Source organism: Balaenoptera acutorostrata, chromosome 1 (assembly GCF_949987535.1).
Source record: "Balaenoptera acutorostrata chromosome 1, mBalAcu1.1, whole genome shotgun sequence".
In the NCBI taxonomy this organism is placed as follows: domain Eukaryota; kingdom Metazoa; phylum Chordata; class Mammalia; order Artiodactyla; family Balaenopteridae; genus Balaenoptera; species Balaenoptera acutorostrata.
The window spans coordinates 197,347,778-197,365,080 of record NC_080064.1 but is presented as its reverse complement, the minus strand read 5'-3'; the positions used below and the strand labels follow the sequence as shown (position 1 = coordinate 197,365,080).

Here is a 17,303-nt window from a genome sequence, read left to right as displayed (position 1 = left end):
CATCCCTAACCCGTGTCATACTTGGGAATGAGAATGTCGCTTACTTAAGGTGGCCATTTCAGTAAAGAGTTATATTTTTATTAAAGAACCACAGTTGACAGAAGCATTTTTCTGTGCTCTCCACTTGTGGTGTCTGAAGAAAGCAGGACAGGCTAGCTTGTTAACCATGCTGGCATGAACGGTGGCCTGGCCACTGCCGACGGTGGTGACGTGGCCCAACGTGACCTCGTCAGACAGACGCACGTCTGAGCGCCCTGGGGACAGATACGCACAGGCAGTGTGGAAAGTGGGGAGAGAGAGGCAGCAGACAGGAAGATGCAGGGCATCAGTGGGGGCGGGCGGGGGGGCCACGGGGATTTCAGTGACCACAGACTGCAGGCACAGCCCGTCACGTGCTCTCAGTCTAACTCAGTGGTGGCAGCTGCCCCACTGGTGAGTTGGGTGAGACCGACCTGCCTACCCGCCTACCCAGGTAACTGGCTCTTCAGCACCCACGGCACCCTGACGCACGGCCGCGTTGGGGGCACCCCCCTTCTGAGCCTCTTTGTGGCGGCGTCTCCAGAGTCGGGTCTGGGTCCCCCTGTTAAGGTCCTAACCCCGCCCCAGCTCTCTAGTCCCCGCCCACCTTCTATTCCCTCCACCAGCCCCCCTCCCCTCCGCGGGCTCCGTCCCTCTCCACCCCACCCCCACCCCCACCCCCGACCCCCCGCCTCCGCCCGCTCCGCAGCTCACCTGTAGCGGAAGGGGGCCACGGTAGCTGTGACAGGCTGACTCTGCTGATGGACGGAGGAGAAGCTGACGGCCCCCGGGGCGGGCGGCGGGCGTGCGCTCCGCACGGGGCTGCAGACTGGGGAGCGCGACCCCGAAGCTGCCCGGGCATCAGGCTCCGAAGACCTGGGGCCCCCAGAACTTTTGTAGGGTACATCTCTTTGATCTTTTCCTGGGTGGTTAGATGGCTTTCGACCTTCGGGAGCCCCTGGTACTTGAGTTTCTCCAGGAGAACTGGTCCGGGAGGGGCTCCTGCCCCGGGTCTGGTGGGTCAGAATCCCTTCCTGGGCCACCCTCTTCTTTCCCTGGGTGCCCTGCGTCTCCCCAACGCTTCTGGACCCAGCCCGGCTGGAGAGGGCTGCTTTGGGGGTCGCCCTGGGACTGCTCCAGGGGGAGCAGGCGAGGCCTTCAGCCCCCTCAGCCGACTCCCTCGCTGCCCCAGAAGGCTTGGGGGAGCCTCTCCCCCGGGAGGCCTTGGGAGACGAGCCTCTGGAAGGGCCCCCCGCCTTGCCCAGCCTTGGGGAGGCCGCCCGCTGCGGGCTCAGGGCCAGGCCGGCCTGGTGCGGCCGCAGCCGGGGAGAGGCGGCCGGTGTGTGAATCCTGGTCTGGGAAGCAGCTCGAGGCACAGGGATGGAGGAGGCGTAGTGAGGGCGGCCGGAAGAGTTCACACTGGCCGTCCCGTCCATGGTCAGCGAGGCTGGCGGCAGGGCTACTGTGCTGCAGAGAGAATGGGGACAGTTAGGCCGTGCCCTAGGGAAGGGGCACTGGACTCCCGAGGTCATATCCTGACTCCGTCTTGGGCTACCCGCCCAGCTCGAGGCGAACCCCTCTACCTCCTGCAAACACACACGTGAAAGTGCCCGGGGATCGTAATGCCCTGTACAAACGGGGTAATCTGACCTTGACGCCGTTCCTGTCCACCGATCGGGGCCAGACTCCCCTCCCACAGCCCCTTCCTTCTTGGATCTCTCATTGTACCTGAGTCTAGAATGTTCTGCCCATGGTGAACCGACTCCCTGTGCCCCCAGCCTGCTTCTGCCACCTGCCCCTTTTCCTGACACCTGGCTCTCCCCCAGGACACCTCTCCAGCGGAGTGTAATCTCCCAGATCCCACCGGGCCCGAAGGCGGGCAGCCCATCACAGTTACAGATGCTAAACTTGTACCCCCACCCTGGCCAGGCCCCTGCCACCTGGCTCACACCACCTCTGTCACTGACGACACCCGTCCTGGTCCCTCCCCACCATCCCCACCCACCCACTCTGTCCCTGGAGATGTGGGCACCCAGCTCACAGCCTTTCTTTCTAGACCCTTCCCTACCCACCTCCTGACCTGGCCAAACTGACCTCCGCCCCTTCCTCCGGTCTCAGAGATGAGTGTCCCATCCCGAGACAAAGGCAGATCCCTCCAGGCACCCCCTGCCACCTGATCCTTCTCTTCTGGACCCCGATCTATGAATTACCCCATCTTTCTCACGTATCCTTGACCAGCTTCCCCTCCCTGCCATGTTAATGAATGAATTAATTGATCTATTAATGGCTTTCATTTCAAAGGGAATTCGAAGCCAGCTACAAAGACACGCAAAATCAACTCCAGATGAAAGAGTTCCACGTAGAAAATGAAATCATGAAAGAATGTGCAGAACATATGCATGGATGGTCTCATAATTTTGTTGTGGGAAAGGTCTTTATAGCATCACATCAAAGGTAGGAATCATAAAGGAAAACACTGATAGATTTCAGTTCATAAAAATTAAAATCCCTGTATGGACAGAAAAGCTCTTTCCAAAGGTTCAAACCATGAATAAACTGTAAATATACTTGCAACATATATAAGAAACAAGGAGTTAATAATACCTTTACATACAGGGAGCTCTACCAAATCAATCAAAAGCAAACACCCTGTAGAGGAAGGGGTCAAAGGGTTGAACAAGAAATTCATAAAATAATAAATACATTCGGCCAGAACATAACAAAAACAAAGGGCTTCATTAAAATTGAAGAGATGAAAATTAAATAAGTTATCATTGGTTGCTGTCAAATTTACTATCTCTTAGGAAATTATAATTTCCAGTCTTGGTATGAGTGCAGGACCACAGGGCCCTGACACACGGCCGTGGGAACAGCCCCGGATCCAGAAACTTATCCTTGGGGAATGACGACAGATGTGAGCAAATGTCTATACGAGGAGGATACTCGCGGTGACTGGGGTGGAGATGGAGACCGGGGACACTGGCACAGAGGAAAGGCCACCAGAGCATGGCCGGTCCACCCGAGGCCACCGGGAGGTGCCCTTCCCTGCTGTGCAGAGAGCTGCCGGCCACAGCACAGACCACAAGCTAAACGGAGACCCCGAAGCCAGCGGAGACCCTCGAGCGTTGATGGATTTATAGGACTAAGCTTGAAATGACCGTGGGAGTCTGGCTGCTCTGCTGACAGATGGAGTAATTTCCAAGAGACCCAGAAATGCCATGAACCCTCCCCCTTTCCTCTACTTTGCATGTCCATGACTTGGTACCAGTACTGGATGAGGTGAAGCCCCCCACCTCCTCTAGCACAGAAGGAAGACAAAGCCCGGTGTGACCAGGGGGCCACAGCTGGCTGCCCCACCCCCAGTGTCTGCCCATCACCTGGACCCACACGGCATCATGTCCAAGGCTCGCCTGACCCCACTTCTGCCTCGTGTACCCCCCGACCACCCACCAGCCACAGCCTGGAAGGACACTCTGAGTGGCCCCCCGCCTGCCCACAGTCTCTCCTGCAGGGCCTGCCGTGTCCCCAGCCCCAGCAGGCCCAGGATGGCCCTACAGGAGGGCCTGGGAAGTGCTTTCGTAAAGGCACTCAGAGGGCGTCAGGCAGGTACTGCCTGCAGCTGTGAGAATTCCAGTCAATGTCTTAGCCTCTCCACACCCAGTCTGCAAAATGAGGGTGGGATAAAACCTAGAAACCACAGTCGGGTGGGGAAAGAGGGAGTCTTTAAGTCAAGAAGAGGACACCGTGCCTCAGCCTGGCCTCAGGACCTGCAGTAGAACCTTCCCCGTGGAGGTGAGAGCAGGTTTGCTCTGTCACCCCTTCTAGCCACCGCCCCAGCGATCAGCTCCACGCATCTCTGACGATGCCTCGTAGGACCAGAGGCCCAAGTGCGGACCTGCTCCCAGGCTCACGTGGACCTGAGCGGCTGACTTTGGTCTTGGACACAGGGCTGAGCCACACGCTGACCAGCAGGGCCAGCCAGCTGACCACCTGTGAACAGGGCCCCAGACCACAGCTCTGCATTTCAGCATCCCCAAGTTCAGTCCTGCACAGGCGGGCACAGTGCCACATGACCCGCTGCCGCTTCTCCCCGCAGCCCCAGTGGGGGCACAAAGCCACGTGGCGCCCCAGACCACCCCTTCTGGGAGCCGTATCTGCGGGAGGACCCGGAACTGCATCCTGGCTCTGCCCGCATCTCTCCTGGGAGCCCCGTCCCACCCGGCTGGTGCTGCCCACGAGCCCCACTCACCTGCACTGTCCTCGGCGCACCCCCAGCTCCCCTCGATCAGACCCTCCCCTCCCCGCATGCAGGGGCCCCTGCCTCTGGGCCTGGCCGGGCTTCCAGCCAGAGAGCCCTGAGGCCGTGGAGGCTGCCTCTTCCTCACTTGCTAACGGAGCAGATGCAGTTGCTGCTTTCACTCCGTCACCATTTTTTCCAAAGCTCGATGGGAAGCGGATTTAAACTGGTCCAGTGGCAGGTTACGCCTGGGCAAGGGTGGAGTCCGAGGAGGAAGACCCCGGGGTTACAGGTCTCCAGCAGAGGGGGGGTGGGGGCGGCTGGGGAAGAAAGGGGAGAGATGTTCTTGAGGGTGGGCTCCTGAACCCCGAGGACAAAGGTGCCTCCATGGCACCCGAGCTGCGTCCTACATGGACCAAATGATCTGGGGGACTCGCGTGCCCGCCCCGGGCTCAGGCTCTCCTCCTGGGAAATGAGGGGACCCCCCCTCTGCCTCCCTGCTGCCCCGCTTCCTGTCTAGAGCAGGCTGGATAAGGGACGGGGGTGAAGAGGTGCGCCGTACCGGCCCCTGTCCTGGTTCTCAGCGCCCGACAGAGACGTCCGGAGAAGCAGGACGGGCTGTCTCTCTGGGGCAGGGCTCTGTTCCAGCCACGGTGCTCGGCTGTGAGCGCTGCTCGCCCCTCGGGATGCCTCCCACACGTCTGGGGAGCCTCAAGGGCAGGAGTGGCGGGGCTGGCCGTGGACGCAAGGCGCCCGCTTCCTGCCGTGCGTGCGTGCGCGTGCGCGCATGCGTGTACGCGCGTGCGTGTGTGCGTGTGGGGTGTCGGGGCTCCTACCAGGTCCCCTGCCCCTAAACACGCCCTTTCTGCTCTTCCTCCCTCCGAGTGCCCTGATCTGAAGTCTCACGCCACCTCGGTGAGCGGACTGAAGCCTCGGGGGTCCTTTAGCGCTCTCGTTCTGGGGTCCTCATCACAAAGCTCGTTGCAGCCACACAAGGACCCACAGCAGGACCCCTGTTTTCGCCGACCGTGGTGCCGGGGACCCCCGAGGGCTGAGCCCCGGGTTCTGCTCTCAAGGAGTTAAGTCTGCCCGGGAGGAAACACAGCCACCCTCACCACGGCACAGGCGTCGTGTGGACGGACGCGAAACCAAGCGCCGTGGGGAGCGTGTGTCACTGTCTGCAGATGAGGCGGGACCTGGGAGGCTTCGGGAAGAGGCAGCAGCGGGGTCGGGGCCGGGCGGGGGCGGTTTCGGGTCTGGGGAGCAGAGGGTGGGATGGCTGGCCCCGAAGCCCACGGGCTGCCGGCGCCCCTACAGCCCCTGTTCTCCAAAGAGACTCTGGTGGGTGGTGAGTAAAGTGCTGGGTCCAAAGCTTGTTTGCTGATGGTGAGACCTCAGGCAACTTCCATAACCTCTGCTTCCTCATCTGTGACAGGAGGCTGAGACTAGACCTGCCTCTCAGGGTTGCTTTGGAGATTAAGTTACTTACAAGCGTGAAGTGCTTAGAACAGTGCCTGACAACTAGTAAGGGCTACGATCGCGTGGACAAGGCGCCCAGCGATGGAGACGGGGCCGCCTGGCCTCCCAGAGCCCCCAGCAGAGCAAAGGAGGATCAGAGCACCTGCCAGTCCCGGCTCGGAAGCCTGCGACATCAGTAGGAAACACGCCTTCCATGTGGATAGGACGGCGTCCGGTGTCCATCCACCAGCAGAAGGGACAGGAACACGGGCGAGGAGAGAGTCCAGCTCTAGAGTCAGGAAGAGCTGAGTTCAAATCCTAGCTCTGCCTCGTCTTGCTATGTGGCTGTAGAGAAGTTATGTAATTTTTCTGAGCCCAAAGACCTCATCTGCAAGAAGCAGTCTTAGAATGCTGTGAAGATTAAATGAGAGAATAAAGGTGAGGGACCTAGCACAGTGCCTGGCACGCAGCAGGTGCTCAAGAGATGGCAGAAATGGTGTTAAGAACAGCTGTCCTCCTCCCGGAAGGGAAGGAGACAAATTCACACGCCGAGCGGGACAGTGTCGTGGGTACCAGGGGAATTGAGAGGCTGGGGGCTTCCTGGGTGGGGCGGCCCGGTCCCAGCACCCTACCCCCAGCAGGCACGTTCGCCTCCCCCAACCGCCAAGGGCTTCGTGTGTATCAACTCGCAGTTGCCCCACTCCACAGGCAGGGACACCAAAGCACAGAGACGTACGGAAGGCGCTGGTGGTCAGACAGCCAGTACACGGCGGCATCACGTAGGGCCGAGACCGTCGAGCTCTGGCCAGGGCTCTGCCTGCCCCGGCTCTGCCGCCCGCCCGCCCCCAGCCGCCCACCTTTCAGCCGGAACCATTCTGGCCCCCGGCACCAAGGGGACAAACAGAGCTACTGGCTCAAGGATCCAAAGACCCCAGAACCAGGACACCCTTTGGCCTACACATGCTTCTCTCAAGCTCAGAAGGAGGTGGAAGCAGGGGTGGGAGGAGCGAGGAGGGCGGTCCCCCCAGGTCTGCGGTCCCCGGGCAACATCGAGAGGCGCTGGTGCTGACGGGGCAACTCCTCCCACGGGGCGTGAAGGGGCCGCGCCTGCGCGCTGTGAACGCAGCCGGGGTGCCCCTTTCAAAGGGGTCAGAACACGTAACCACAGCACTCAGAGGTGGGATGTGCTGAGAGACAGAGAAAAAGAAAAAAATAAATACACAGAGAAGATATTTAAAAAAGGAAAAGCCTGGGAGGTGGGACTCCCGGGTGCTGGTCCCATGAGTCCACCCGGGGCTGCGAGAAGTGGGGCAAATCATTCCGTTCCCCGGTGCGTGGAGAGGGAAGAGAAGCTGCCCCTCAGGAAGAGGGGGGAAGGCAGCGGACTGGCGCGTGGAAAAGGACTCGCTGAGGCCAGCTCTGCACCGCGGAAGATCCTGGAGGCAGAGCCACCGCCTCCTCGCCCCACCCCCAGCGCAGGTCCGGCTTGTGGTCCTAAGTGAGTTACTCGTCCTGCTCCCTCATCTGTAAAACTGGGATCTTCATCATCATCCCCATCTTATACAAATCAGGTGAGTTATTACAAGAAAATCACGTAAGACAGTGCCTGGCCAGAAAACTCACTGAAGAAATGCTAGTTAAAGTCAAACAGATCATCAGCACAGGGTTTATCCCTGTTCTACTCAGATTTCCCACCGGAGCCTCTGTCACCCATTCCAGTCCCAATAACATAAACGTTTCCCTCTAAACTAAATTTCTACGTCCTTATTGGGTATCTGTGGGACAGCCAGTTTATACGGGATGGGGGTAGGAGGGTAAACAAAGTCAGACACGGTTCAAAGTAAACCTTGGGAGGTGTCCTTTCTCTGAGGCCCCTGGAAGCTGAGGTCCTCCTGCAGGATGAGGAGGGACGGCCCAGGGGCGACATTTCCACAGGCGGGAAGGTGGGCGGAATGACCTTCGGGGGCCGGAAGCACAGACAGATCCCTGGGCTGCAGCCCTGGACCATGGGCAGGTTTCCTACCCCAACTGACACGTCTGTTCTTCCACCCTGGAACCCTGACCAGCTCCTCCCACGGCCAAACCCAGCTCGGGCCTCACTTCTGGTCGGAGGCCCAGTCTGGTCCCCAGAGGCAGAACCACCCCAGGGGACAAAGAGGTGACTGAGCTGCCACACCCCTCGGACAAACCCCGCAAAAACAGTGACCCCGCTCACTCACACCCACCCATGTCAGTGCAGGGACACACACAGCTGTATGCACACATGCTCTCTCACACACACCCCACACACACGCCTACACACTTAGATGCACACGCACACCCTGGCTCCGGCTTTCTGCCCTCTCTCCATGTCCCCTGCATCGCTCCCCTTCGGCCCATTTCCCATCCGGCCGGGAGGTGAGGACACCCTCTGTGTCCTCCCGTCCTGGTCCATCTCCAGTACTCCCGGCTCGCCGGCGGCGCTCACAGGCTCTCCCTGGAAAAGTGGGCCCGACCCCCGACTGTGTGCACACAGCTTTCATCCCGCGCGTGTGGGCCCCAGACCGTGTCCAGCTCACACGCGGGCTACGCACGAGGCGAGAGCCAGGGGAGCATCCCTGTGCGGAGAGGAGGAAATGCAGGGCCTGGGCGCCTCCCGGCCCTCCTCCCCCCACCCACACCCGCGCTCTGGCTCCACGAAGCACCCAAGACCAGGCGTCATGGGGGGTTCCCAGGGCTGAGGACAGGCCTGCAACACCGTTTACTAAACGTTCCTCTCTCTTGTCCAGCCTCTAGCCTCTGCCCGCCTCTCAGGACCGAGACGACGGAAGACCTGCGCTGTGGGTGGGCACTGGGGCTGCAGTAGAAGGATCTCAGGCCCCCCCGCCCCGCCTCTTGGCCTCTAGACCCGGCTTTGGACTCCAGCAAACTGGGGCGGGGCGCCATTCAGCCGGGTCTGGCCCCTGGCAGAGAAGGCGATCACCCCGGATTCAGCCGGGTCTGGCCCCTGGCAGAGAAGGCGATCACCCCGGATTCAGCCGGGTCTGGCCCCTGGCAGAGAAGGCGATCACCCCGGATTCAGCCGGGTCTGGCCCCTGGCAGAGAAGGCGATCACCCCGGTCAGCGTGGAGAGTACAGGACGGACAGCCAGCAGTGTCGCCACTTCCAGGGGGCATGGGCAGACTGGGCACCGCGCTGGCGGGGAGCGAGGAGAAGGGTCCACCAGCTGGGACTTGGCGGAAGGTGGGGGGCGGCTCAGTACAGCAGCGCCCGCCTGGCTGGCTCCTGGCTCAGAGTCGGGGCCCGACTGTCCCCGAGCGGTGGGACTCAGCAATCCCCTCCCCATCTCCACCCCCAGAGTCGGGGCTCTGCCCACACCCTCGGGGATTCTGGCCAGATGGCAACAAGTTCTCACAGAGGAAAAATGGGACCGGCTGTGATCATCTCGGGCGACGTGAAATGGGTCAGTTTCCTGGCATTTACAGTGAGTGGTCAAGCTGGTGCCGAGACCCACCCAGCCCCGTCCCCGGGTCAGCTTCCCACGACTGAGCAGCTGCCTGGATCTGCTCTCCCGCAGCAATGCCATCTCTGCTTCCCAGAGAGGGTTCTCCAGCCCTTGGGGTCCTGGCTGAGTCCAGGCGGGGTCCAGGCCGACAGGCGGGAAGAAGGGAGACCCCAGAAAACCCGACGGAAGAGGGGCTCGCCCACCCCCTCAGAATCTCTCACCCATCTCTCTGGGCTGGAAGTTCTTCCCAGGGTCTAACCTCCACTCTTCCTGCTCAGGGTCCAGTTGCCTTCCTGGTCCCCATTCGGGGGGCTGTTTCTCTGGCCTCCGAGAGAGAAGCCCACCCGAGCTGCGGGGAGGCCCCGAGCCGCAGCTGAAGGCTCGCGTGTGTCAGCTGGGTGGCGTTTTTTACTGATCTGATCCATGTAAACGGCTCCGCTGTCAGGATCCTTGGTTCCTTTTCAATTAGCCAGTGAAAATCAATGATTTAAAACTGCCCCACAGGGACTTCCCTGGTGGCTCAGTGGTTAAGAATCCACCTGCCAATCCAGGGGACACGGGTTCGAGCCCTGGTCCGGGAAGATCCCACATGCCCGTGGAGCAATGAAGCCCATGCGCCACAACTACTGAGCCTGCGCTCTAGAGCCCGCGAGCCACAACTACTGAGCCTGCACTCGAGCCCGCGAGCCACAACTACTGAGCCCGGGTGCCACAACTACTGAAGCCCGCGTGCCTAGAGCCCGTGCTCCGCAACAAGAGAAGCCACTGCAATGAGAAGCCCACGCACTGCAAAGAAGAGTAGCCCCCGCTCGTGGCAACTAGAAAAACCCCACGCAGCAACTAAGACCCAACACAGCCCCCAAAATTAATTAATTAATTTAAAAAAAAACCTCCCCACAAAAACAAGAGTGGATACATGTATATGTATATCCCAATCACTTTACCATACAGCAGAAACTAACACAACATTGTAAATCAACTATACTCCAATAAAAAATTAATTAGAAAAACCAAGCTGCCCCACAAATCACAGGGGGCTGGAGGCCTCCGCTGTAAGTGCCTCCAGGGAGCTGAGCTGGCCTGGGGAGCACGGGCAGCCCAGAGCCGAAACCCCTCCGGGGGCTCCCAGGGCCCCAGGCAGGGCCCCTGTAACGCAGACGAGAGCTTGGGGTCCGTGTCGCGAGGGTGCAAAGGCCCAGACCCTGGGAGGTGCCCCACGACTGTCCTGCCGCACCCCGTCTTCCTCTCTCTCCCTCCCTCTCGCGTGACGCCCTGCAGGCCCGTCAGTCGCTAGAGGCCTGGCTTCCCAAGTGACTGCTCAGCCTCCAGATGGGCCCCGGAGGAGAAGGTGGCGGGGCCTGGGGCGGGGAGCTCAAGGCTGCCAGAGAAACTGGTGCCCACGCGGCCCCCCGGCAGCTCCGTCTCTGTCACACTCACTTCCTTCTCCTGCTCCCTCAGCTCCAGGGCTGGTCCAGGGGTGCTGGTCCAGCCAGGTGGACGGAGGGGAACCACCCAACAAGCGCCACATACTTCCAGGCCCCGAAGCCCGGGGCCACCGGGCTGGGGCGGGAGGGGTCTGGGGGATTCTGGACTGCTCTTAAATTAAGCTCTCCACCTGGAGACGCTGCCCCTTGGGGAGTGTGGGCTGGTACCCGCCGTGGAACACCAACCCCGTGGTGGCCTTTGGAGGGGCTGGACTGCAAACCCACGTGAGGTGCAAGTCAGGCCTCCTGCCTCGGGCCAGTTACACGAGCAAAGACCCTGGAGGGCGAGGGTGAGTGGGCATGGGGGGGCTGGTGGCAGCCTGGGAGTCAGACCCCCGGACTGGACTCCAGTGCCAAGCATCTCCCTGAGTCGTTCACGTCTAGGCCTCAGGTTTACCATCTGAAAAGTGGGGCAGGCAACTCCAGCGTGAGAGAGGAGTCAGGCCCTTCCAGAGCAGCAGAGAGAACACCCCCACTCCTGGTGCACGACGTCCCCACGCCGGGACAGCCCCCCTTTCGGCAGCAGCACATCTGCGTGGGAGTCACGCACGGAGGACCCCAATCTCAGAGAGCGGCTGTGAGGCTCCCAGAGCTCAGCTCCCCAAGGCCCAGGGTCCGCCAGGGCCGGCGAGCTCGCGGGAGACCCGCCGCAGCTGAAGCTGGGGGAGCCCCCTTTTCTCTCTCACTACCTGGGGGCGGACGCAGGAGCCCACACCCAAGGCCCCACTCGTGACCGTCTGTACCTCCCAGCACAGGGGCTCCGGGCAGGCTCCCCCCGCCTGGAAGGCTTGCTCAGGAGCTGGACCCGGGCCAGCCGAGGGGGGGACGCGTGGGCATTTGCACTCTTAGACCAGAAGCCCACAGCTATGCAGATCCACCGCTTACCCTGAACGACAGCTGTAACTTCTGGTAACTTTTCTGGGGCGTTGCTCAGGGCCTGGTTCTGCTATTTGTAAACTGTGTGGCTTTGTAGAAGTTACTTAAATCCTTCAAACTTTGGTTGCTTCATCTGAAAAACAAGGATAGTGACACCACGGAGTTGATGTAAAAATGAAATGAGATAATGTGTCTTAGTCCATTCGGGCTGGCTTAACAGAATATCATAGACCGGGGGGCTTACACACAACAGAACTTTATTCCTCACGGTTCTAGAGGCTGGAAGTTCAAGGTCAAGGTGCCGGCAGATTCAGAGTCTGGTGAGAACCCCCTTCCTGGTGCACAGATGGCATCTTCTCCCTGTGTCCTCACGTGGAGGATGGGGCAAGGGAGCTCTCGGGGGTCTCTTTATGGGGGCACTGATCCCATTCATGACCTAATCACATGCCAAAGACCCCACCTCCTCATACCGTCACCTTGAGGGTTAGGATTTCAACACAAGAATTTTAGGGGACACAAAAATTCAATCTAAAGCAGTGTGAAAAATGCTTAGCGTGGTAGCCCAGGGGAAGTGCTTAAAAAAGGGCAGTTCTTATAATAAAAGTAACATGCTCATTAGGAAAAACTTGGAAAAATCTACAAAAATATAAAGAAAAATTCTATCCCCTACTAGCCGATACTTAGCCTTTTTTAAGTGTTTCGATTTCTTCCAGGCTTTTTACAATTCACACTCATACATATATTCATCATAAAATTGTGATACTATACATACATTTTACACCTTTTTGCTTACTATGTAGTAAGCCTTTTTACTTTTCATTTAAAAATCTTCAGACATTTTTTCAGAAACATACTTGTTAATTGCTGATAAACTCTTCTGTGACTGCATTAACCAAACTGCTTAATCATTGCACTGTCACTAGCCATTTAGGTCGTTTCCAGTTTTCTACTATTTCCTGTAACACTGTGATAAGCAACCAGACCAGCTCTGCCTGAGCCTCAGATGACTTCCTCAGGCTACATTCCTGGAAAGGGGATTACTGGGTCCAAGGGGGGAATCTCATAAAAGGTCTCAGATACAAATTGCAGATCACTGTTCAGAAAGATTCATCCCACTTGTCTTCCCCCAGCAGTGTCTGACTCACTGCATCCTTCTCCGAGTTGCCTGGTACAGCAGTGGGGGGTGTAGCCTCTGTGGGGAGCCTGGCCTTCCTTGCGGCCACACATGCCAAGAGCTTTCACAACGTTCTCGAATAGTCAGGCCAGGCAGGGGAGCAGCACTGGAGGCAAAAGTGTGGGGCGGTGCCCTGCCAGCAGATCTGCTCCACCTCCCCACTGAACACAGAGAAGAAGATGAACCGCTCGACTTTGGGGCGTCAAGTCAGAGGCCAGGAGGAACTTTCCATCCGTGAAGAGCACCAAATACTGGGACTGGGGCCTGTCTAGTCCTGCTGGGAGGTTTGGAAGGCAGACAATGCTCACGGCCAGGTTCACGGGCAGCATTGCAGAGGACCCGGGCCTCAGGACAGCCGTGCAGCACGCGGCAGTACCACTGAAGCGGAGCCAGCGTAGAGGGGAGATTGGTGGGTTTGCCGAGGCCCCGCAAGTGCCCTCCAGGCCCAGGGTTGGAGGGGTCTTCTGTGCACCATCCGCCTTGAACAGTAAATACTGCCCAAGCAGGCCCTGCCGTGGCCGCAGGACAGGAGGTTCTGTATTCAAACATCTTTGCCCCTCTGAGGGTCCTGGGAGGCCCCCGCCATGCATCCAGGTCGGCAGTTCCTCTGTGCCCTAACTGGCCCAGGCCCCCTCCCCTTTCTTTTCAGTCCTTCCCCTTTCTGAGACCATCCCCCGACTTGCCTTGCAGGTGGGTTGCAAGCCACATGGTGACCACCTGTCAGGCCCTTGGAGACGGCGGCCAGGAGAGCCAGGGTGAGCCCCAGCCTGGGCACCTGGGGATCTAAGGCTTCCTCACTTCCTCCCATGCCTCCTCCTTCCCTCCTTTCCCTACGAGCTTCCTCCAGGCCTTTGGGGCAAGAAGACCAGGTGGAGGGGACGCAGCGGCTGCCGAGATCGGCCACTGCCTGGAGCTCGGCCTACTGGGAAAATCCACAGGGTTCACCCACCCACCGCCCCTGGGCAGGTGCCTGTGTGTCCAAAACCCTGTTTATGGTACCCCCCACCTCCCACTCCTGCCCTGGGTCTTAGCCTGTCCCTAAGTGCTGCTGGCTCCAGGCGTGGCCCTGTTCAGACACACCCCTCCCCATGTGCTCCTGCAACCCCCTCAGTCAAGCAGCGATTGAAAAATCCTCCCTCGTCCGCTGCCTTCCTGTACTGACCCACAGAAATGTGATCACGGGCCCCGCCCCACTCTGTCTCAATAAAAAATGTCCGTGGCTCTCATCCTGGGCCTTTGAGAGAATCTCCAGCCCCACGTGCAGCCGGTCAGCCTGGTGACTTGTCATCTCCTAGGTTTTGGTTCAGGCTACTTGTGACCCCCCTCTGGGGACCCTGAGAGCAAGCAAGTTACTACTGGCAAAACTGCACCAATGTCCTGGAACACAGGGTCTCACCACCGCCTCCTACCACCACCTAACTTCTTTTTCTCTCTCTTTTGGCAATACTTGTTGTCATGGAGATTCTAACACAATGGGGCAGGTAGGAAGCCTGTTGCTTGGCAACGAGATGCTGGAGGTACAGGATTGGCTGCCGAGGTCTGAAGGAGCAGCAAGGATGCTGAGGGAAGGTGGGAGAGTGGAGAAACACCCTGGGGGAGCACCAAGTTCGGGGCGGGGGGAGGGAAGCAGACAAGAGGACCGGGTGAAGAAGAAAAAAGGGAACACGGAACTTCCCCGGGGGCTGGGTCACCCTGTGTATTTGCTCTGGTGCCCTCAGTAAAAACAAGGCAAAATAAACACACAGTACTGTATTTTCATAGCTCTGTTTACACTGCAGCAGGATGGATGGAGATTTCCACAAAAAGAAGGTCCTACAAATCAGAGTGGGAAATGCTGCAGGAAGACCCTCCGGCACAGCAGAAAGAGCAGGACTTGAGGTCGAAAACTTGGATTTGAAGCTCAGCCCCACCCATTCCTCGATCTGTGACACCATCAAACGACAGCGTCTTAGCTTCAGTTTTCTCATCTGTCAAATGGGAACAGCAGCTTGCACCTCCCAGGGCTGGTGGGATGAGCACCAGCCAGCACGTAGCGGGAGCTCAGGAAGTGGTCGCTAGGGTCACTATGGGGGTCTTTTGTGACCCACCATTCCTTGTTCTCTTAGTCACCATCATCGTGACCAGAATGGAAAGGTTACGTGGCATGGAGAGAGCCTGGCTCCCAACGCCCAGCTGGCTTCCACCCAGACTCACGCACCTACTGTCTGAGACCCAGTCAGGCCCCCAGTCTCTCTAGGGGCCGGCTGTCCGTCCGTGAAATGGGGTAGCAGTCTGTCCCTTGGGACGCCATCAGGAGGACCAGATTCAAGTGGGCTCATGACAAGCCTGTGCCCGTCCTGAGCACCCAGCGGGTGCCCTAAATGCCCTAAAAGCCAAGGCGCCGTTCCTGAGTCCACGCCCAGGTCTGTGCTCCGAGGCGTAGAGCGTGGCCCCAGACTTTCTGTCTTCCTTCAAGGAAGGGGTGGCTCAGCAGCGCCGGGTGCCCTTCCCAGCACCCCGGTCACACGTGACCCCGGAGAGGAGAGGGAGCGCGCGCGGGCGCACAGAAGGCGAAGCAAGGACACATCCTCCAGGCTGATCGCCGCGCGGATGAGCGTGGCCCGAACAGTGGCTTCCGTCGGCAGACGCAGAGGCAGAAGCCACGGGCGAGGACAGACCACAGCCACCCCTGCACGCGTCATAGCGAGGCGGCGGGTCCAGGCTGGGACTCTCTCAGGACCGCCACGCGGGCGCCCCCAAGTCACAGAAGAAGAGGAGCTCAAGGGGGCAGGGCTGACCTGGGTTACCTGGGCAGGCGGAGCCTCGGCAAACTACTGGCTGCCTCGCAGGAAGGCGACTCCGCAAACTGCTTCGGGCCCATAACGTTCTGGAGTGATTCCTGATGTCTAGCCTGAAGCCCTCCTGCTGCAATTTTCTGGTCCTGTCCTCAGAGAGCAATGCAACTGGCTGAGCAGGGAAACGGCTCGCCAGCTTCAAGGGTCACGTCAGGACCAGGGGGGTGGGTAGACAGGTGGTCACACAGCCGCCTCGCTGTCTGCAGCTCGCCCCAGCCCAAGCCCCCAACGCTGAATCCCTCTGTGGTTTCGAAGCTGACTTTTCCAATAATGCCACAGGCATCAGAGGGATGCTGGTACCACTTCTGCTGGGCCTGAGCCAGGCTTGCCAGGCTGGGGCGGACGTGACTGTGGGCCGGGAGGCCTGGGGACAGCCCGCCCTCCTGGGGTAGCCCGGCTTAGAGCAGCCTCCGCGTGGGCCCTTTTCTCGGGAGGCCTCGGAAGGCCTGGCCCTGGGGCCCAAGCCTGAAGGACTCTAAGTGACTTCACGGTTAAAAAAAAGGATAATTTAGAAGAGGATTAATTCAAGAACACAGAGTTACTCTGGGTCTGACAGCGTTCAGGTCTTTTTCTCCTGCGCCGGGAGGAAAGACGGAGAAGAAAGCTGTGATTGCAGCAACAAAACAGGCTCAGGGAAGCAGCCCTCTGACACTCGTGGCGGGCGTGATCCTTTTGGACCCTTGAAGGGTGGACATTTGTAAAACCCTTCCCTCTGGTGGGGAGGGGAGGGGCAGGTGTGAGCCCCAGACTGGGGGCAGGGGCGGGGGAGCAATTGGTCCCGAAGCTGGGCAGGGCTCGGTGGTCCAAAGGGCTTTTGGGGACCCCGCTGCAGCTCCCATGAGTGGGTGGAAAGGGGTGCGGGGGAGCCCCCACTTTAGCTTCAAGTTGGTCTGTTTTAAACCTTGGCTCTCCACGTGAGATTCCATTTAGACGATGGGTTTGAAGACTCCTCCAGTTGAGTCACTCCCTGGAGTTGGATGGGGATCGGTGACCAGTAGGGCTTTAATCAGTCTGTCTTGGACCGGAAGCTGGGAGGAGAGCCCCCCCTGGGGGTCAGAGAGCTCAGAAAGAAGGAAAGGGAAAAAGCAGGTTTACTGACTCAACTTTTGCAGAAGCCCTGGGAGGGGGCCAACCTCCAGACTTCAGGTAGGGGACCACTGGAGCAGGAGGGCGGTTATCTCCGGATCAACCAGATGCAGGAGCTTTGCCCCCGGAGGGCGCTCTGCTTTCCCACGAGGATGGAGGGATCAGACACTGAAGCATGCTAAGCCTCACTATTCTTGAATTTCCTGACTCATCTTTGTTCTTTTTTTGTCCCTCCCTCTACCTTTTAAAAAATAAAGTTTATATTTTGAAGTAATTTCAGACTTACAGAAAAACTGCAAAGAGAGTACAGAGTCCCCGTGTGCCCCTCAGCCAGCTACCCTCATGCTGAAGCTTCACATATCCAGGTACGTTTGTGAAAACAAAGAACTTAACATCAGCTCGTTACTGTTGAGTAGACTACAGACTCTCTTCAGAGTTCACCAGTTTTTCCACCAATGTCTTTCTTCTGTTCCAGGACCCCCCATTGCAGTTAGCTTCCCTTACATTTTAAAATTTAAATTTTCTTTTGCAAAGTCCAGCCTGTCTGCACCGTGCTCCAGGGGACGAGGAGAAGGCATCTGGGCTGCTGTCACTCGGGAGTGACGGGCACGGGCGATTCTGGGCAGATCACGGGCAGCAAGAAAAGCAAGAG

The 17,303-nt window shown here is 58.9% G+C and overlaps 1 protein-coding gene across 8 annotated transcripts in view; it reads right to left on the bottom strand.

The window, feature by feature from the left end:
* The window catches only part of NAV1 (neuron navigator 1), a 210,739-nt gene that overhangs the window by 148,675 nt on the left and 44,761 nt on the right, over nt 1-17,303 (bottom strand). For 6 of the 8 annotated variants that reach the window (XM_057548851.1, XM_057548882.1, XM_057548885.1 and 3 more), the window contains exons 2-3: nt 11,567-11,690; nt 733-1,485 (exon numbers count right to left, since the gene is read on the bottom strand). In XM_057548851.1, coding sequence (XP_057404834.1) covers nt 733-1,454 — 722 coding nt within the window. In that variant the 5' untranslated portion in view covers nt 1,455-1,485; nt 11,567-11,690. Of the gene's footprint in view, nt 1-732; nt 1,486-4,403; nt 4,553-11,566; nt 11,691-17,303 lie in introns of those variants that run through there. The other 2 variants (XM_057548872.1, XM_057548867.1) reach the window with 2 other exon arrangements.